The sequence below is a fragment of the Echinops telfairi genome, unplaced genomic scaffold (genome assembly GCF_000313985.2).
Source record: "Echinops telfairi isolate 266 unplaced genomic scaffold, ASM31398v2 ScPeMD7_60;HRSCAF=208, whole genome shotgun sequence".
In the NCBI taxonomy this organism is placed as follows: domain Eukaryota; kingdom Metazoa; phylum Chordata; class Mammalia; order Afrosoricida; family Tenrecidae; genus Echinops; species Echinops telfairi.
In genome coordinates this window covers 1238964-1261474 of record NW_022103958.1, presented here as the reverse complement: position 1 = coordinate 1261474, position 22511 = coordinate 1238964, and the positions used below count along the sequence as shown (strand labels likewise).

General features: G+C 39.2%; 1 protein-coding gene across 1 annotated transcript; it reads left to right on the top strand.

Moving 5' to 3' along the window:
• The first annotated feature begins 15248 nt into the window (after nt 1–15248).
• LOC101659754 (olfactory receptor-like protein OLF2) lies at nt 15249–16187 on the top strand. Its single transcript, XM_004708500.1, has one exon. It carries the CDS (start codon nt 15249–15251, stop codon nt 16185–16187), a length of 939 nt encoding a protein of 312 aa, XP_004708557.1.
• Nucleotides 16188–22511: the final 6324 nt, after the last annotated feature.

The following is a 22511-nucleotide window of genomic DNA, read 5'->3' as shown; positions in this document are numbered from 1 at the left end:
TATTAAGCCCCAAATCATTAGATATTAAGGCACAATGAGAAGAATCTTGGTTAAGTCTATCTTTGTACTGTAATTCATAACTCTTTCCTCTCATTCGTTAGAAAATGTTCCTTTTCTTTCCTCGTCCAACCAAATCAGTCTGCATCAGTTATCCTAGTCCTGGCTTCTAAACCACCTTCTCCTCAAGACATCATTTTACATATCACTCTGTTAATAAACCCTTGCCTATACCCTGATATTTTTAATATTCTATATTGAAGCTGATCAAGACTGTATCTCTGTTATAATAAGCACATACAATGTTTCCATGAAAGAAAAATAGGAAAATAGGTGTATAAATGTCAACATATTTTATATCATATGAATGGGTCCTGTGGAAGTTACATAATCTAGAGTCAATTTGAGGCCTGAGTGAAAGGCTGGAATTTAGCCTGTCAATCAGATCGCAGCTTGATGACCTCATTCGGAAGTTTAAGGAGATAAATAGCTCGTTGGAGGTAGGACATAGGCTGCCTCCCTGTGATCCATCCCTGTTGAGAAGACACTTGGAGAGAGGCTGATGGAGCCAGAGATCTGGAGCTGGAATTACCTCGTGGAGACCCCTGCCTATGCTGAGATGCTTACACCGCCCCTGCATCCACAAGACTTTCCACACACTTGCCTGTGATCTCCCTGCATTAGGCATCATTGTATTTGTTTTATGAGTCTGAAGAGGACTTTATAGATTGGTATGAGATACATGGGATAATATAGAATAAAAGGACTTGATCTGGAATTGTCTGAGATGTTATCTCAATATTCAACTGCTCTTGTATATAAAACTCTTTCTTACACACATACGAGTGTCTCTATGAATTAGTTTCTTTAGTATAACAGGACTAACACAGGTACCCAAGAAACATCAACCTTACTTTATATCCTATAGGGACTTCCCCCCCTCACCAACAAAATTGGAAATTTTCCCCCCAAAGATATGTATTTAAATTTTTTTTTTACAAAAGATCTTTATCACCTTATAACTGCTCTCCATTACACTTAATAAATTTGTCAAATCTGCAATTCCATTCTTGGAAACATTTTTCAAACTCATCTGTTTGGATGGCTGACAGCACCTCCCTCTTTTTCCTCTTCTCTTCTATATCGTCAAATTGGTGTTCTTTCATGTCTCTTCATTTGTGAAAACAAAAAGAAGTCACAGTCACACAGTGAGGTCTGGTGAATAATGTGGGTGGGGCAAGAGAGACATGCTGGTTCTGCCAAAAACTGCTGACTGCATGACCGGGTGGTCATGTTGTGGTGGCAAAACCAGTGCCCAGTCCGCCACACATTAGACCTTTTTTGGCCCACCCTGTTACACAATCTTTTCAGAACCTCTAAATAGAAAGCTTAATTAACAGTCTGACCTGGTGGAACAAACTCCAAATGCACTATCGCCTTCACATAAAAAAACAAATGAATATCATCTTTATCTTTGATTTCACTTGATGAGCTTTTGGGGGGTGAGGTGACGATGGTGTCTTCCATTGAGTTGATTGATGCTTGCTTTCAGGGTCTTAAGAATAGTACCATGTCTCATCACCAGTAATGACACTGGGGGAAAGTGTGGGTTGCTTCAGAGCTATTTTTTCAAAGCATATGTTTCTCTTGGACGCTCTTTTTCCTGGTCTGTCAGAATGTGAAGCACAAATTTTTCTGTAACCCTTCTCATTCCCAAATCTTCCATTAAAATTTGCATAACTGAGCTTCAAGATAGTGCAGATAACTTCCCCATCTCTTCTGTGGTCCATAGTGTGCTTTGAGCACAAGTGCACGGATTTTGTCAACATTTTCATCTGTTTGGGAAGTTGACCGACCTCCAGAATGAGGTTTGAGATCAATTGACATTTCACCTTTTTTGAAAAGATTAAACCACTCATGCACTTGACTTTTTGCTCAAAGTGCTGTCCTTGTAAAATGTGTTCAACATTACAATTTCTGCGCCATTTTTCTTGAGCAGGAAACAAAATTTCACAGTACATGCTATTCTTTTAAACTGGCCACCACAAAAGGTGAGGTTTGAATGAAACTGCTTTTGCAAAAAATTCACTCTGACTAGAGAGAACCTTCCTAGGTGATGCCACTAGGTGCACTAACTAGGAACAAGGTGCTTGATGCTCACATTGCAGAAAAAATGAGTACTATACATGATCTGCCCAGTGGAGCATTTTTTCTTTTTTGGTTGGGCTACCCCCTCATATTTTGAGTCATGTTAGTAAAAGACAAATAAATAAATAAATAGATAGATAGATAGATAAATAAGTAAGTAGATGAATGAATGAATGAATGAATGAATGAATAGATAGCCAAGGAGATTCTCTATGCTTTACTTCTTGTTTGGAAGTTTATATTGCCTGTATGATGTAGCTATTAACTGTAGTATACCTATAAAGACATTCATATAAATTGTTTGGGAACTAACGAAGATTTATTTGGTTATGTTACTGTTTTGATCTAGCTCTATTTTACTTTTTTTTGGGGGGGTGGTATTTTATATATATATAACAGCTTCTTCTTTTTAAAAAAAATCATTTTATTGGAGGCTCCTAAAACTCTTATAACATTCCATACATCAATTGTATCAAGCAAATTCATACATATATTGGCATAATCATCATTTCCAAAATATTTCTACATGTACCCTTGATATAAGCTTCTCTTTCCACCTTCCCACCCTCATTAATCCTTCAACAATTATATATTGTTATTATTTTTAGTATCTTACACTTTATTGTCTCCCTTCACCCACATTTGTGTCATTTGTCCCCTCGTGGGGGGTAGGGGGGAGGCTATACAGTATATGCAATTTTGTGGTGGGTTCCTCCTTTCTCACCCTTTTCTTTCCTGACTATCCCCCTACTCACATGATATCGATACTCTCACAACTGTTCCTAAGGAGATTATCTTTCCTGAATTCCAAGTATCCAAAACTATTTTTTAAATCATTTTATAGTCGGTTCATAGAACTCTTATCAAAATCCATACATACATCCATTGTGTCAAGCACATTTGTACATTTGTTGCCCTTATCATTCTCAAAACATTTTCTTTCTACTTGAGCCCTTGGTATCAGCTCCTCATTTTTCCCCTCCCTCCCTTTGTCATGAACCCTTTGTGATTTATAATCATTATTGTTTTTTCATGTCTTACACTGTGTGATGTCTCCCTTCAACCACTTTCTGTTGTCAATCCCCCAGGGAGGGGGTTATAGGTTTTCATTGGGATTGGTTCCCCCTTTATCTCCCACCTTCCCCTTGCCCTCCTGGTTAATCCCATTATTGGTCCTGAGGGGTTTATCTGTCCTGGATTTCCTGTGTTTCAGCTCTTATCTGTACCAGTGTACATCCTTTGGTCTAGCCAGATTTGTAAGGTAGAATTGGGATCATGATAGTGGGAAGATGGAAGCATTAAAGAACTGACGGAAAGTTGTATGTTTCATTGGTGCCATACTCCACACTGACTGACTTGTCTCCTACCCAGGACCCTTCTGTAAGGGGATGTCCAGTTGCCAACAGATGGGCTTTCAGTCCCCAATCTGCACTCCCCCTCATTCACAATGGTATGATATTTTTGTTTTTTGATGCCTAATACCTGATCCCATAAACACCTTGTGATCACACAGGCTAGTGTGCTTCTTCCATGTGGGCTTTGTTGCTTCTCAGCTAGATGGCCGCTTGTTTACCTTCAAGCCTATAAGACCCCAGATACTATATCTTCTGATAGCCGGGCACCATCAGCTTTCTTCATCACGTTTGTTTATGCACCCATTTGTTTTCAGCAATCATGTCATCAAGGTGAGCATCATGGATTGCCGTATTATTAGAATAAAGTGTTCTTGCATTGAGGGAGTACTTGAGTAGAGGCCCAATATCCATCTGCTATCTTAGTACTAAACCTAGATCTAGTTTAGTATTGCTACCTTAGTACTAAGCATAGATCTACTTCCCCATCATCATTTACATATGCACAGGCCTGTATTTAGACCTCTATAAATGCCCTTTGACTCCTACTACTTACCTCTATTTCCTTTTACTTTCCTCCTTTCCCATTATCATGTTCAGCCTTCATTTGGACTTCAGTAATTCCTCTGTTACATTGCCCTTGATCAAGCACTACCACGCCTCCTACATGCTCCTCGTCATTGATATTGGATCATTTGTTGTTCCCTTGTCCCTGGATTTGTTAACCCTCACTTCCTTTCCCCCACCTCCCTCTTTCCCATGTCCCACCGGAACAATCGGTCCTGTTGTTTTCTCCTTCAGCATGTTTATCCCACCTCTCTTATCAAATAGACCTGCACAGATAATAATATGCACAAAACACAAGACAGAGTAAAGCGGAGCAAGAAAAGAAAGCAAAAACACAATAATGAAAAATACACACACACAAAAAAGAGAAAAGCCCATAAATAGTTCAAGGTCTTTTTGTTGACCTTTAGAAATGTTTTGCAGTCTAGTCTGACAGGGTGGCACGCCCTGGCTGCAAAGTCCATTTTTGGTATTCCCTGGGGACTTCGTTGCTCTGTTCCCCTTGTTGTTCTGTTGCACACCCTTAGTGTTTCACCTCAGTGTGGTGGGATCAGATCAGACAAAATTCCCGCACTGTGTATCAAGTGTGCTCCACTGTAGCACTATGGGTCAGAAGGGACATTGGGCCTTGTAGTAGGTTGGCCTTATGGTCCTCTCTGTGTTTGGGTGTTCAGAGTGGGAATATCATCCTCAAGGCTTGGTGGGCCAGGATCTGTTCCACTCTCTCTTCCTCTCCCTTCATTTGCTCCTGTGTTCTCTGATCAGACATGCCCCTACCCCTGAGCTGTAGCTTCAGCACTGTCCTCTGTGGGGAGGAGGGGCTGTCCATGTAGTTCAGTTTGGTGCCGGTCCCTCAGACATCTCTATTGGTTCCCTGCTTCGTACAGGTATGTTGCAGTCAGTGTTGGAGCACCGGGTTGAAGTCTGGTCCCTCTTTCCCTGTGGTGATATAAACAATACTCTCCCCTTTGGTGGGTTAGTGCCCTGTTCCCCTGCTACCCATGTCTTTTTCCCACCACTCCTTTTTAGTTGGCTACCATGTGTACCTCTGGATTTGGTCTGACCTCTGCCATACTACCTGGTGTTCAGAGCTCTTATCTGTACCAATGTGTGTTCTCCAGTCTAGCCAAGCTTGAAAGTAGAACTGGACCATGGTAATGTTGGGGGAGGAAGTATTTAGGAACTAGAGGAATGAATGATGTGTGACTTGTCAGTGCTATACCACACTTTGGTTGAATCATTCCTTCTTTATATTTCTTTTGTAGGAGAATATCCAATTTTCTCCTGATAGACTTTAGGTCTCCACTCCAACCCCCGTTGTTTGCTTTGGATATTTTATACATGATACCTGATCCCACTGACTGTTCATGAGCACGCAGGCTAGTGGGTTTATTTTCTTCCCACCTAGATGGCCTTTTGTTTGACTTCAAGCCTTTATGTCCCCAGATGCTCTATCTTTTGAAAGCAAGATACCATCTGCTCTCTTCGTCACATTTGCATATGCAACCATTTTGTCTTCAGCCACCATGTCGGAAAGGTGAATATCAAAGAGTGCCAGTTTATCAGCACAAAATGTTCTTGGGTTAAGGGAGGCCTTGAGTAGAGGCCCAAAGTCCATCTTCTATCTTAATAATTCTCATATAAATATATGTACATTGGCCTATATCTCTTTCATTATAAATTATTATATTTATATGTATACATGCCTATAGCTATACCTATATAAATAGCTTTTACTTCCTATTGCTTTCCTCTAGTTTCTTTCCCTTTCCTCTGATCCCTCTATCATGCTCACTCTACATTCAGCTCTCAATATTTCTTCTTGGATACATTGCTCTTGATCAAGCCCCACCTGGCATTACACACCCTCCTCATTATCAATTTCGCCACTCCAGTTGTATCTTTATATCTGAGTTTGTTTTACTTTTAGATGTCCAAATAAAAAAATATTGCTTATTCAGAGACCATGGGCATGGCCCTATATGAAAAGCATTTTATCAAATGCCAAATTATCCATTACTAATTTAGAAGGTAGGTGCCAGCCAATGCCATAGGCAATATAGCTGCAAATATAAGTTTCCTATAATGAAATAATTTCTGAATTCTAGTACATATAAATAATTCTTATGCCTTTTACATAGCATTACTTTGTGAGACATTGTGAGAGGTATATGATAGGTAACAGTATATTTTTTTAAGTATATGGGGAATGTGGGGAAAAGTTGTTTGATCCTTAGGTAGATGAGACAGGACCACCACCTCCATGGTTCAAGGCCTGTGGGAAATGGTGATGGCTCAACCACCTGGTGAAGCAGTGGTTTGCCTGTCTCTCTGCCTTAGATAAAACAAACACTTTTGCTCCTTATCCCGGGCAAAGCTGCAGAAGCAGCAGTTTGAAAACTCAGCAGTGATCTCATATTCCCAACCTTGTCCTCCCCTCCTGTCCATAAATATGTTGGCTGATATGTTAGTGCTACTTTGTATATCCTCAAATAATGGTAAACTCTCATTTTGTGTAAGCCTACCATGTGTTACAGGCTACGTATAGGAAGGTTATTTAAACCTGATTAAATAAAGTTCAGGGCCTTGAAACAACTATGCTGCAAGGCTCCCTGTGACTCAAATTTTGTCTTATTTTTTCCCTTCTCTTTGTGAACCATGCCCCTCTCAAACCTCTTAGATTTGTAAGATGAGAGCCAGACTCTATTTTCTTATACGGAATGATTATTTGGAGAAAAGATTTTAGAGTTTATTTTGTCCATCATATCACCTTGATTACTCAAAACTCTTTTGCTATCAGTGCTTATGAGCTACACAATGCCATGACATTCTGCTTTACAAATATCTGTGCCAAAATTTTTTGATACTGGCTTCAGTGGATTTTCTCTACGTCATAATATATGTTCATATCATCTATTTAACTAATGTCCTTCCACAGGACAGTTACATAATACACCCTCAGAAGAATATTTTAATATGTGCTATGGCTTCTATAACCTCATCTGCCTGTTCTGAACAAAACACACTGTGCTTTTAAGACAGATATGGGACTAATTGTAATGACAATAATTGGAAGTACAGAATAGATTAAACAATTTGATTAACTACAATGATATCCTCCCTGCATAGTTTCTGGCAATTATTTTAAGAATTTCATGTTTCTCTGCAGTTCCTTGTTCAAATGGCCTGAATGTATCTTCCACTTCTTCTTGGGGTTCTATGGAAAAGGAAAAAATATAGGTTAATGTAATCTTTTGATCCTGTTGCCAATTTTTACTGTTACCTTCCATTCTTGCTCTGATACCACACACTTCTCCCATTTCACTGTGGCAAATCTCACTATCCAGATATGATATGAATGCCTCCATAAGTGCAATAAAAATGAAACCAGACTCACTGCCATCAAGTCATGTTGACCCACACTGATCCTGTAGGTCAGCGTAGAACTGTCCCTGTCCTTTTCTAAGACTGTAATATTTACTGGAGGAGAAAGTCTTCACTTTCTCCCGCAGAACAGCTGATGGTTTCAAAGTGCTGAACTTGCAGTTAGCAGGTAAATTGCCATATTTTGACTCATTTCTTAAGATGTAGCACTGGTAAAGGAGGAGGCAAGACACCACATAGGTAAGCCACACTAACTCGGAGTTCCATGGTGAGTGCGATGTCCAGGTAGAAAAGTGGGAGGATTTTGCTAAATGAGGGACACCCAAGACAACCTGGAATACTTCCCCTGTCCAGGAGGCAACTTCCCACACATTTGCTTTTGCCAGAGCCCCAAGGGATCTGCGATTTGATCCCTAGAATTTCTGGACCTGACCCAGCTCTGTTGCTCCTGCAAGCCACCGCTGCAGCAGCCACCATCTACCCATTGTTTCACCCCATCCCTCAGCCTGGTCTCCACACCAGAAATTTGACAACTACCTGTGAAAACCCACAAAGCCACTGTCTACCCCAGCACTCCCCCATGGGAACTACTCAATTCTCTGATGGTGCCTCTCTCTTCACATGGCAGTGATCCTGCCACCAAGCTCTGGTACATACATCCATCAACCCAAGGCCCCAGGAGCTGAACTGCAGTCTATCCTCCACAGGGTGGGTCACTTGTAGCTGTGGGTCCATTCACACCATTGCCTGAGACCCTCTCCATCCCTGTGGTGGCCGGGTCTGTGATACTTCCAGGGTACAGATCCTACCCCATTCAGCAGTGCCTCCCATGCTCTCAGCAGCATGACCCATCTGAACAGCAGCTGGCCTGCACAGCAGCAAGTTTAGCACTTTCTCAGCATTCCCTGGTCAATGAGGAGCAGCTGAGAATGCATCCTTGGAATAGAGGGTGTACATCCCAAACATGTAGGCTGGCTCCAGAGTCCAGGGGATAAGCGACCCAGGCCTGGGGCTCTGCATCCAACATCAGCCACACTAGCTCAGACCCCAATATGGGCCAGCACCAGCCGATTGGTCCGCTCAGCCTTAGTGTCACACCCGGAGCTCCTCCCCTCATGCCACCCAAAAAAGCAGCGGCCTGTCCCACAAAATCACAGTACTCCCTACCTGCTGCTGACAGCTTCCCTCACCAGTGCCAGGCACCTCCACCCTGTGGAGGCTTTCCCCTGGTACCTGCACCAATGGCAGGGGTGTTCATGATTTTGATCAGCACCCTCTCCCATGAAGTTGAATCCTCCCCCACCTTTGCCTTCTATTAGGCACCTTTATAAATGGAAAAGGGAGGCTGCAAATCATGTCCTGAGTGCTCAGTCTAACAGCGCAGGAGCATACAGACAGCCTCCAGCCTCACTCAGTCACTGAGGCTCTCCACTGCTATAGGCCGCTGAATTGCAGTATAACCCTGTCTATATAGCAGTCCAAAACACAATCATAGGAGGGCACAGGCAGCCGTTGAAAACACCCTTACCAGTAACACAAATAAAGAGATCAGGCCCTTTGGTCTCCCAGAAACATAGCGCCCACTTCTACAAAGCAGTCACATAAACAGAAGTATACCCCAAAACTCTCAACAAAAAATATCCAGAAAGACAAAACACAAGAGCAAAGCTAATGATGCTCATAGAAGAATCAGATGTGGACTTGCCACAAATAGAAATTTTCAGAAGGTGCTTGGAGTAATACAGGAGGTAAGGGAACCAACACAGAATAAGGATGCAATGATAAAGGAGATGAAGTCCATGAGAGAAAGGATCAAGTTTTCAATAGAGGGGATGAAATACTCACACCAAAGGGAAATACAGGAGCTAATGGATGAGGTAACAGAAGCTACACAGAAGATCACAAATCTTATGAAATGACTAGAGGAGGCAAAGAAAGGTATCGATGATCTCAAACACAAGCAGACATACTTCATCAAATAAGAGACACAGTCAAATAAGATAATAAAAGAGGTAGAAGAAATCCTGAGATCAAGGACAGATGCTATGAAGAGGAAAATTATTTGAATAGTTTGTCTACTGGAATGGGATGCAACAAAGACTTTGACAAATAAATAAGTGAGGGAGATTCTGGAACAAACTTTTCCATTTTAATGAATACAAATCAGACACCCAGACAGGAAGCAGGGAGGACACCAATTAGACTAAACCCCAGGAAAAACTCACCAAGGCATATAATAGTTAAATTATCAAACTTTCAGGAAAAAGAGAAAATTTTAAGAGCAGCAAGAGAAAGGAAGACAGTAACATACAAGAGTACCCAGGTAAGAATATGCTCAAACCTATTAGCAGAAACTATTACAAAGAAGAGAGAATGGAGTAACATCTACCAAAATCTTAAAGAAAAAAACACATGCCCAAGATTCTTCTACCCTGCCAAATTATCTATTAAGATAGAAGAAGAGATAAGGGTCTTCCCGGAAGAAGAAAACTCAAAGAATATGCCATAAGACACCTATCCCTGCGGAAGAAGCTCACCGACTCACTATGGTCAGAAGACCAACATCCACCAAGCACAAGCAGGAGACCACCATGTAGCCGACCTCCACCCAGAAGTCATCATGTCGATAACAACTACTAGGATAATGTGACCTCAGAGAGAAGAGAAAGCAAGAACAAAGCCCCACACACAAGATAAAAAAAGAAATCACACATTCAACAATCATAGTAGGAGAGTTTAATACACCACTATCACAGAACGATCACTAGGAAAGAAGCAGAGCAAGGAGGCTACAGAACTAATCAATACACTTGGGCCACTGGACCTGATAGACATGCATAGAGCTTTCCATCCAAATGCAAAAACGCCCACATTTTTTTCAAGTGCTTATGGCTCATTTTTATGAATAGACCACATGCTGGGATGCAAGTTGAGGCTGAGTCAATTCAAACACAAAGAGATTACTCAGACTTTTTTTCTCTGATCCTACGCCATAAAGCTGGTGAATAATAAAAAGATGACCACAAAAACAAGAGCAAACAATTAGAGGATGAATAATGATTTTCTGCAACATATATGGGTACTGGCCCAGATTAGAAAGAAATGTAGGGATTTTCTAGAAACAAGTAAGAATGAGAATGCGATAAAAAAAAAACTTATGTGATAATGTGAAAGCAGTTATCAGAGGTAGCTGAATATCAATAAATGCATATATGAAAAAGGAAGAGAGACTTATGACTGATCTGATATCAGAAATCCTCCAGAAATTCGAACAGAGTCAAGAGAACAATCCCTCCAATAGCAAAAGAAAAAGATAATACAAATTAGGACAGAATTAAAGCAGTGGGATGACAAAATAAATATGCAAAAGATTAATTCTTCAAAAAGCTGGTTCTATGAAAGGATCAACAGAATCAACAGAACGCTGGCAGACATAACCAAGGAAAGGAAGGAGCAAGCATCAATAGCCATGATGAGGGATGAAATAGGAGAAATAACAATAGACCCCAATGAGATTAAAAGGATAATGACAAAGTACTAGGAAAGTCTGTATTCAAATTAATCTAACAATGTGGAAGACATGAAAAATACTTGGAAAAACAATCACTTCCTAGACTATCCCAGATAGAGGTCAAGAACCTCAACAACCCAGACCAAAAAAAGAAATAGATATGGTTATCAAGAAGCTACAAACAAAAAACTCCTGGAGAAGATGGCTTCAGAGGAGTATACTACCAAGCATTCATGGAGTAGTTTGCCCCAGTCCTCCACAAAATATTAGTGAGCATAGAAAGGGATGGCAAACTCCCAAAGTCATTCTTTGGGAAGAATGAAGCAAGTATAAATTTGAAACCAAAACAGGGCAAGGATCCCACAGGAATAAAGAACTACAAAACTACAAAACAATATCTCTAATGAACATAGATGCAAAGATCCTTAACAAGTTATTGGCCAATAGAATACAAAAGTATATAAAACATACATCCACCATGACCAAATAGGATTCATGCCATGGATGCAGGGATGGTTCAACATCTGAAAATCCATCAATATTACACACCACATTGATAAGAATCACATGATAATATCCAAAGATGCAGAAAAAGCATTTGACAACATTTAACACCCATTCTTAATTAAGAAACTTGAAGATAGAACTGGGAGGGAAATTCCTCAAATTAATACAAGCTATCTACCAAAAGGAACAGCAAATATCATATTCAACGGAGAAAAGAACAATCCCACTGAAAAAGGGGAACAGACAAGGATGCTCCTTGTTTCCACTCTTATTTTGCATCGTACTGGAGGTACTACCTAATAACGTAAGACAGCAGAATGACATTAAATGTATCCAACTTTGAAAGGAGGAGGTGAAACTAAAGCAATTTGCAGACGACATGATTCTATGCATTGAAAATCCCCAAAGTTCCACAACAGGATTACCGACAGCGATAGTGGAATACGAAAGAGTGGCAGGATACAAGAACATTAAAAAAAATCTATTGGTTTGCTATCTACATCAGACAAGACCATGGAAGAGGATATCAAGAAGGTAGTACCCTTCATAATAGCCAAGAACAAATTGAAAAATCTAGGAATGTATTTAACTAAAAAAACAAAAATCTTATAAACGGAAAACTATAAGACCCTACTATGGGAAACCAAAGGGGAACTCCACAAATGGAAGAATACCTAATGCTCATGGATTGGACGACTAAATATAGTAAAGATGTCAATCTTACCCAAGCAAGGCACTTTATAAGTTTAAGGCTAATCCAATTCAAATACCAACAACCTTCTTCAAAGAATTGGAAAAACTGACTACCAATGTCATATGGAGAGAAAAGAAGCCTAGAATTAGCAGAGAAGTCCTCAATAAGGACAACGTTGGCGGTCTTGCTCTATTTGACTTTAGCACCTACTACACAGCCACAGTAGTCAAAACTGTGTGGTACTGTCATAATGACAGATACTCAGACCAATAGAAAAGAACACAAAACCCAGAAATAAGACCATAAGCATATAGAAAACTGATCTTTGATTAGAACTTAAACACATCAAGTGGAAGGCAGGTGTCATTTTTAACAAGTGGTGCTAGAAATAATAGATATCAACATGTAAAAAAAATGAAACAAGATGTTTACATCACCCCATGCACAAGAACAAACTCAAGGAGGATCACAGACCTAGAAGTAAAACCCCAAACTATCAGGACCATCAACAAAGGAATCAGGACAAACCTAAGAACCATGGCCCATGGAATACATAGGCTAATGGCAATAGGAAAGGGTGCACTCTGGTGAACTTGAAAGTCACAAGTGGGATTTTCTAAGTATAAAACATCTATGTGCTTTGAAAGACTTCACCAAGAAGGTAACAAGGCAACCCACATACTGGGAGAACATTTTCAGCAGTGACAAAACAGACAAACGGCTTATTACTAAGATCTAAAATACCCTCCTGGTCTGCAAAAAGAGGAAAATAGTTAACCTTCTGAGGAAGTGGGCCAAAGAACTCAAAAGAAGTTTCACTAGGAAGGAGACCCATATGCTGGTGTTTGAATGTGGGTGTTTGTGCAGTGTGTTGGTGTGTGCATGCAGGTAGTGAATATTATAAAATTAAAACACAATGCTTATATAATAAACAGTACATCTCAAGTAATGTTTACTATTTTCTGGTTGATTGGAGGTCATTTCAATATATATTTTTAAATGTAAGTGTAATATTATGTTGGACATCAGAGTAAAGAGTATTAAAGTAATTGTGAAAAAAGTTAGGATTCATTTAGGCAGTCTCTACCTGTGTAAAATAACAGATGATAACCTATGTAATTATATAAATCATTTATTCCCACAGGACAATCTGTTGAATACCCAGGGATCATACAGAGGGCTTTCTATAAAACCAATGACATCAGAAGACAACAGTGAAGGTCTACGGCTGGAACTGCACCAAATAAGTCACTAACTTGGGATCAGGTGCTGGTGGTGGTGCTTGCTTGATCGTTTTCATTGAATTTTTATATTTTATATTTATTTTTCCAGTTTTCCACTTGGAGGAGGCTAGGTCTCTGTATTTAAGCTTTCATTGTAGCTGTATATATTAACACCCATAGTTATCAAAGCATAAAATAAAATGCAAATAGTTGGGGAGGTAGTCAGAAATGTTTTTGTGATTGTTACTACTTTTAGTCTCTTGCTTCTGTATTGCAGGATCTAGCTACAAAACTGGGGAAGCAAAGAACTTCAGAGCATACAGTTTGGATTGCCTTGAACTGCTAATTGTAAGAACTATGAAATTGACCTCTTAAATTCTCAAGGATTAATCTACAAGACAAAATAAGTATTATAATAAGAATTATCATAATACTGCATAGATGCATGTGAACATAACATGACTTAATTCTGATGAGAATGCACAGAAAATTCTCTAAAACAAACCAAACCTAATACTGTGAGTCCATCTGACTTATGGCACCCAAAGTATTATAAGTTGAATTATGTTTCACAGTTTTATCTTGGATGTACCTTTGTGAAAATAAGTTTCCATGTTTGTCTACCATAATGCTAACCTCTTGGGTTACTAGTGTTTTACCCATTGTGTTTCCCAAGGACCTTGTGAACTCTGTAATAAAAATGTAGATATAAAACGTGGAGCTATAAGATACTTGCTCTCAGGAAAGGAACACAGAATATTCAGCTTTTAAATGTGCCTAACAAATCAGATGGAGCTAGCTATCAGATAAAGTAGCATTTGGGGTGTGAAAGACTTGTCTCCAAACAGCCATCTAAGTGAGTTGTCACCTAAGTCCATGTGGAAGAACAACACCAACTTTAGACATAAAAGGATTGTAACTCTAGCAACCCAAAGTCAAATAAGGATTAGTATCAAAGTCTAAATTGTGAAAATATGGTTTACAGAAGGGTATAGTTGACAGTGGGATCCCAGATACATTTGTGGGAACTATGTAGGAAATAAGCCTCCATTGGTCTCCCTCTATCATTAATTAAGGGATGGGAGGAAAGCGTTTAGTACATACGGTACCTTAGAGAGATGAGTATAGAAGATCAAAGAGATAAACATGACTTGAACAGTTAAAATCTGTCCCTTCATCCCCCTCTGATGCATGCTGGACCTGATCTGGTTTCCAACATTTTCTGTATATTTGTTGTGTTTTGAATTGTTTGTTTGTACTAAGGTTTACATCAGAGGTGTTATTACATTGAGGGTCATAAATTGTGTTATGTGTCTTTCTGTTTTTTGGTATATGGAACCCAGGATGGATGAACATATGGGGACTGCAAGTAGAATAGGGTTTTGGGTGGTTATTGTGATGGTGTTGCTGTTGGTGGTGGTGGTGGTAAATAAATCGTTGGTGGAGGGTGGGGTAAAAGAGAGACTATGTCAAAAAGCCCAACAAGAAAAAGAATATTTAGAAACTGATTGTGGTAGCAATTGTGTAAGACAGCTAGATGTGATTGAACTATAAAATGATATGATATGTGTATTAGCTCCCAATATGATAAATTAAAACAAAGAAAGAGAAAAGAAAATGAAGCTATAGAAATGTACAAGGTAATCCTGCCATAGTAATTTCATAGATTTGCTCATCTTTCAATATCTTTCTAGCTGAGTCAGTTCCATTAAAGCAAACCTAGCATTCTTTATTTACTTATTTTTAATTATTAAAGACAAAAGTTAAAAAGGACCCAGGGATAAACCATGAGGACAGTAAGTGGATACTAATTTCCATCTTCCTTTTTCCTCCTTTCAGCACCAGGAATTTCACAGATCTAAGTAATGGCTGCTGAGAACCACACATTGTTTCCTGACTTCATATTTTTAGGGTTTTCTGACAGAAAAGATGTGCAGCAGGGACTCTTTGTGTTGTTTCTCCTGGTGTATGGCATAACTGTGATCGCAAATCTAGGGATGATCCTACTGATCAAGGTGGACCCTAGACTTCACACACCCATGTACTACTTCCTGAGCAACTTGTCCTTCTGTGATGTGTGCTACTCCTCCACTGTCTCTCCCAAGATGTTGGCTGATTTCTTATCTGAGTCAAAGAGGATTCCTTATAATATGTGTGCCATCCAGATGTACTTTTTCGGGGCATTTGCTGATGTGGAATGCCTCATGTTGGCTGCTATGGCCTATGACCGTTATGTAGCTATTTGCAATCCACTCCTTTATACAATTGCCATGTCTGGGGGGATCTGTACCCGGCTAGTGGCTGGTGCTTACATTGTAGGGTTGGTGGATTCGGCAATCCACACATGCTGCACATTTCGCCTTTCATTCTGCAAATCCAATATTATCAATCATTTTTTCTGTGACATTCCCCCTGTACTAGCTCTCTCTTGCTCAGATACATCCATTAATGAGATTGTGATGTTCACTTTTATTGGGTGTGTTGTGGGGTGCAGCATTGTAACGGTCCTCCTCTCCTATTGCTATATTATAACAACCATTCTTAGAATGAACTCCACTGAGGGGAGACGCAAAGCCTTTTCAACATGTGCCTCACACTTAACCGCGGTGGCTATATTCCACGGTACACTCTTGTTCATGTACTTCCGACCAAGCTCGAGCTATCCAATGGACACGGACAAAATGGCTTCTGTGTTCTACACAGTTGTGATCCCTATGTTAAACCCACTCATCTATAGCCTGAGAAATAAGGATGTGATAGGTGCCCTCAAGAAAACAACGAACACTAAATTATCTTCTTGCTAAACATATACACTGTTCACATTCAAAAAATATGTAGATGTATGTAAAACTTCTTAGAGCTAAAGGTCTATGACAAAGTGCCTGTGGTTTTCTCAATACAGTCTTTGTAGATAGTTTTATATATTTGTTGTTAGTTTCTTTGTGTCTCAATGGACTATTTCCATTGTTCAGTGCCCTCTTGTTGTTTCTGATGCAGGGATCCTATGTACAATGTAAGGAAACCTTGCCTGGTTCTGCACCACCATCATAACTTTGGCTATGGTCTAGCCTGTTGTAACAGACACTTTATCAGTCCATTTGGTAAAGTGCTTCCTCTTTTTAGCTGACCCTCTCCTTTTCCAGACATTATGCCCTTCTCCAAGGGTGGGTCTCTCCTAATAACAAATTCACAGTATGTGAAACAAAACCTCATAATCCTTGCTTATAAGGAGTAATTCTGTCTGTACAGCCTCCAAGACAGATCAATTGAATATAGGGAACCATAATAATTAACCTTAATATTCTCTCTATGTAAGAAGAAACTATAATAATGAATCAAATTTTCTGTTATTAAGAGAAGATCCTCTATTCTGTGCCATGACTATATCCAAGTGAGGTTTCATGGGTTATAACAGTGTATAACCGCTTGTACAACTACAACATACTTAACACGGAAGGTCTATTGTTTTCAGGTTAATGGGGATGTGTGGGGAACAGTTGTTTGATCCTTAGGTATATGAGACAGGACTACCACCTTCCATGGTTCAAGGTCCGTGGGGAAATGCTGATGGATCCACCATGGGACCTAATAAAGCAGCGGTTTTCCTGGGTCTCTGCCTGAGATAAAACGAGCACCTTTCCTCCTGATCCCTGGCAAAGCTGCAGAACCAGCAGTTAGAAAACTCTGCAGTGATCTCACATCCCCATCCTTTTCTTCCCCTCCTACCCATAAATAGGTTGGCAGATATGCTTCTTTGTATACCCTCAAATAACTGTAATCTGTCCTTTTGTGTAAACCTGCCATGTGTGGCAGGCTACGTGCAGGAAGGGTATTTAAGTCTGCCTTGAATAAAGTTTAGGGACTTGAATCAAATATGCTGCAAGGCCACCCATGACTTAAAGTTTGTCTTATCATTTACTTTCTCTTTGCAAATCATGCCCCTCTCAAACCTGTTAGATTTGTAATAGTATATTATTTTATAGGGAAAGATTATTTGGAGAAAAGTTTTGGAATTTATTTTATCCACAATATCACCTTGATTACTCAAAACTATTTTGTTATCTGTGCCTGTAGGCTACACAATGCCATGACACTGTGATTTACAAATATCTGAGCCAAAACTTTTTGATAACGGCTTCAGTGGGTTTTCTCTAGTTTGTAATGTATATTCATATCATCTATTTAATTAATCTTCATTCCACATGACAGTTACATATAACACAATCAGAAGAATGTTTTAATTTGCTCAATGACCTCTATACCCACATATTCTTGTTCTGAACAAAACACACTGGGTTTTTAAGACAGATGGGGGATTAATTGTAATGACAATAAATGGAAGTACAGAATAGATTAAACAATTCAATTAGTTGCAATTATATCTTCCCTGCATAGTTCCTGGGGATTATTTTAAGAATTTTATGTTTTTCTGTGGAAATTTTTTCAGGTTGTCTGATTATATCTTCCACTTCTTCTTGGGAGTCTACAGAAAAGGAAAAAGGAAAGGTTAATTAAAACGTTTGATCCTGTTGACAATGCTTACTGTTACCTTCCATTCTTTCTCTTACACCCCACACTTCTCACACTCCATGAGGGCAAATATCATTGCCCAAGTATAATATTAATGCCTCCATGAGTGCATTAAAAAACCAAACCAAACTCACGGCCATCAAGTCAGTGTTGACTCTTAGTGATCCTATAGGTCAGGGTATAAGTTCCCCTGTCATTTCCTAAGAGTGTATAATCTCTACTGGAGTAGAAACCCTTCATTTTCTCCCACAGAACATCTGATCATTTTGAACTGCTAAACTTTCAGTTAGCATGTAAATTTCCATACTTTGAATCATGTTTTAAAGATGTAGTACTGGTGCAGGAGGAGGCAAGTTTCCCACACATCTAGCTTGTGCCAGAGCTCCAAGTAATCTGTGACTTGATCCCTGGGATTTCCGGCTTGACACAGCTGTGTTGTTCCTACACTCCCCCGCTGACAGTCACCACCTACCGATTGCCTCACCCCATCACCCAGCCTGGGCTTCTTTCCAGGAACTTGACAAGTGCTTTGCAGAAATCCACACAGACACTGTCTCCCAGGAGCACTCACCAATGGGAGCTATTCCCTTCTCCTATAGTTTCCCTCTCTCTAAGTGGCAGCAGGCCTGCCACCAAGCTCTGATACATCCATTCATCAAGCCAGGGTCCCATGAACTGAACTGCAACCTATCTGCAGCAGGTTAGGTCACCTTCAGCTCTGGGGGCCATCCACAGCATTGCCTGAGACCCCTCCACCCCTGTGGTGGACGTGTCTGCAGAGCTTGCAGAGCACAGATCACAACTCATTCAGCAGTGCAGTCTACCCACTTGTCAGGATGGCCCACCTGATTGGTACCCCATTTGATTGGCACCCCGCCTGCTCATCACTTTCCCAGCATTCCCAGCCCACAAGAACCAGTTGAGAGTGCATCCTTGGAGTAGAGGGAATACACCCCAAACATCCAAGCTGGCTCCAGAGCCTAGGGCATAAGTGACCCAGGGCCTGTGGCTCACAGCCCACATTGGCCACACTAGTTGAGATCACAATATTGGCTACCACCCATTGATTTCGCCCCTCAGCCTTAGCGTTGCACCCACAGCTCCTACTCTCATTCCATCCACAGCAGCAGTGGGCTGTCCCACATAAACCTGGCATTCCCTCCCCACTGCTGACAGCTTCCCCCACCATTTCAAGGCACCCCCACCCTGTGGAGGCTTTCCCCTGGCACCTGCACCAGTGGCAGGTGTTGTTACTATTTTTTCTCAGCACCCTTTCCCATGGAAGTAAGTCCTCCCTCACCTCTGTCTTCTATTAGGCACCTTTAAAAAGTTGAAAAAAGTGGTTTCAAATAGTAACCTGAGAGCTAAATCTAATTCAGCCCAGTGGCATACAGAAAATCTCAAGCCTCACTTCAGTCACTGAGGTTCCTCACTGTCGTTGGCCACTGAATCCGAATATAACCGTCTAGCAGTCTGAACCACCACCATATTAAGCTACAGGCAGCCCTCAAAAACACACTTACCAGTAACACAGAGAAAGAGCTCAGGGTCCCTTGGTCTCCCAGAAACATAGTACCCACGTCTACAAAGCTGTAACATAAATAACAGCATAGCCCAACACTCCCAACAACAACAAAAAACGCAGAAAGACAAAAAACAAGAGCAGAGCTAATTATGCCCTTACAAGTTTCAGATGTGGATCTGCCACAAAACGAAATTTTCAGAAAGTCGCTTGGAGTAATATAGGAGTTGAGCAAAGCAATGCAGAATAAGGGCACAATGATAGAGGATATGAAGTCCATGAGAGAAGGGATTAAGTGCACAATGGACATCTTATAGCTCCATCTTTTGTGGACATAAACAGAATTCATTTAGATTTTGTCTCAATAGCTTAATAATTACCCTCATACTGTAGTTTATAAATGAGTTCACTCTGGCTTAGCTGTTCAAATCTTAATTACACTGAAAAGTCCTGCTTAAAATTAGCCCAACTTGATTTTATATTTTCTGAATTCTTCTTCAATTGCAGATGGTACCTTCCATTTTGGATATGAATCATATTGCATATGTGCTCATTTTAAGACTTTTCACAATGTCTATCTTACATTGACATTACCTGTACCTACATTCTTTTCTATCCATCTCTTAGATTTATTTATTAATTCTTACTTTATCATTTAATACCTTGCCTCTACTATCATATCTTTCCCAATAATCTTTATGAAATAGACCCATTTAATTCTAATACTGATTGCTTTTATTATAGGACATATGGCTCTATAAGGAAGACACGATTTTTTTAATCAATATTTTTATTTTAGTCTCTAGAGTAGCATTGAACACACACAAAAAAACGACTATATGTTTTCAGCAGTGAAGTGTGTCGCACATTTCAATTTGAGGCTTATGAGAACCAAGAACTTGTTAATAAATAGTGAGTGAGATTTGCTGTCTGAAGGACTTACACCAATCAACATGGGTGATTTTTGGTTCAATTTTACCTAAGTGTCAGTATTTAGTTATGGCCCAGGTAATATGGTCATAGAGCATAATGTGAAGTTGTCTTCTGAGATTAATAAGCTAAATTATTGACAATAGGTGGGCTATAGCTCAGGAGTATCGACCAGGTAGCTGACCATGGGAATAGACATGTGACTGTTGTGAACGAAACTGTTAGCCATGAAGAAACCTCTACTAACCTCTAACTAGAAGTGAAGGGAGGGTTAGCAAAGATAATTCTAAGGTAGATGGAGGAATTTTGAGGTTAACTTCCAAAAGTAGAGTCTCTCAGACTTGAGAAGCAGACTCAAAAGAGTGGGGAAGGGAGGGACATGAGGACTCACTCATTTTCACAAGGTGATACTGTGAACAAAACCATCCTTTCTTCAGGGTTGAAGCTTATAAAATTCTACCCCCTGGATAGTAGTTTAAGAGATTTTATCATCTTAGAGATTCTCTTGAAGTGTGAACTTTCCTTTAAAATAAATATGTGCTCATAGTAAAAATTAGCATTTTGATGTCTTTTGGAAAGTCAAGTACCCTTTTGAAATTGACATATATGGAGCAATATATGTTGTTATTTATTTGCTGAGTAGATATATATTTAATTATATAAATAAATGATTGCTAAGCAGATGAAGAAACTCAGGCCTAATAGGGAAGCCATACAGCTAAAAATTACATGGTAGTTTATGGATTTGAACTTATGTTTCTTTCACTTCAAACTTTATATTATAATCTTAAAGTCTCTCTTTTATGTTGATAAACTTTGAAAGACAAAATCAAGCAAGCAAAATTTGAAAAATCCTGCAGTTTCAAAGGCCATTTAGTCAGCATCCTTAAAGGAAAGAGTAAAAAACCGCCTGCAAACTTAGCAAGTGATCTATTCCTCCTTAGACATCTGTGAGAAATGATCATGAAAAGCAATTTTAACATAAAATGAGTAAATTTCACTTTCAAAAGTGTAACTATAGTTCAATCATACCTATTGTAATTTAATCTATTGATTTCAGAAGGGTTCAGATTATGATTGAGATGTCCTAATTATTTATTTTTTAATATAAATAGTCCTAAGTACATCAATTCAAGTCTTTGAGATAATAGTGTAAAACATACTTAACAGATATTCAGACAATTCAACCCCATTCAATAAGTAACAAACAGCCTGCAGAGTATTGCATGTTATTAACATATTATGTCATCTACTTTTTTTAAAGTATATGACACTACGCTCATTTTTTCACAAAAGGAATATATATAAAATAAGCAAAGAGGGTCTAAACTAAAAGTTCATGTAAAATTATTTCTCTATGATCTCTATTCTAGAGGGAAATACCACCTTTTGTTATAATAACAACCTCAAATGAAATGAATACCCCAGGGCACATAATTTTATAACTGGATTAATTGCTAGCTGATTACAGTGAAAAGGCATATGCAACCAATTCAATTAAGTCATCAAAATCGATTATAGGAGTGTTCAAAACTGTTTATAATTGTTTAAATAAAAAATATGGTTCAAAAAGTAAATTATGAGAAAATAACAAGAATATAGTCATTTAGGATATAGTCTATTGAATTTGTAAGTATATCTTTTATACAAGCACACATATTTAAACACACATAAACACCCATAGATAATTTTCATGCATAAACTAAAGTACTATAATAAACAAGTATTCTGTTTTTCTTTTTCTTAATGAAATATGTATGCATTGTCATTACTTCACCCATCACCCAAGTATACTGATGTGAAAAAGAAAGAAATTTATATTACATGTTGCATTCCAACCATTTAGAGATGAGCACTATTAATATTTGCTTAAAATAGAATTGGGTTTCAGGGCAGTACTCGTCATTATAAATGTAACATCAAGGTAAATGCAACCTTGTCCTTTGTTTTCTTACTATATACACTAAATATATTTTAATGTTAATAGCTTTTCCTTTGTAATGTAAACTATATACATTGGGGATTTTATTTCTTTAAATGCTAGCAAGTATAGTGCATATGAACACATCATGGAAGGTGGAGTATGCTTTTGAAGTGGTATTATAGAAGGTACAGGTTCTTCACCCTCAACCTTGATTCCTAATGT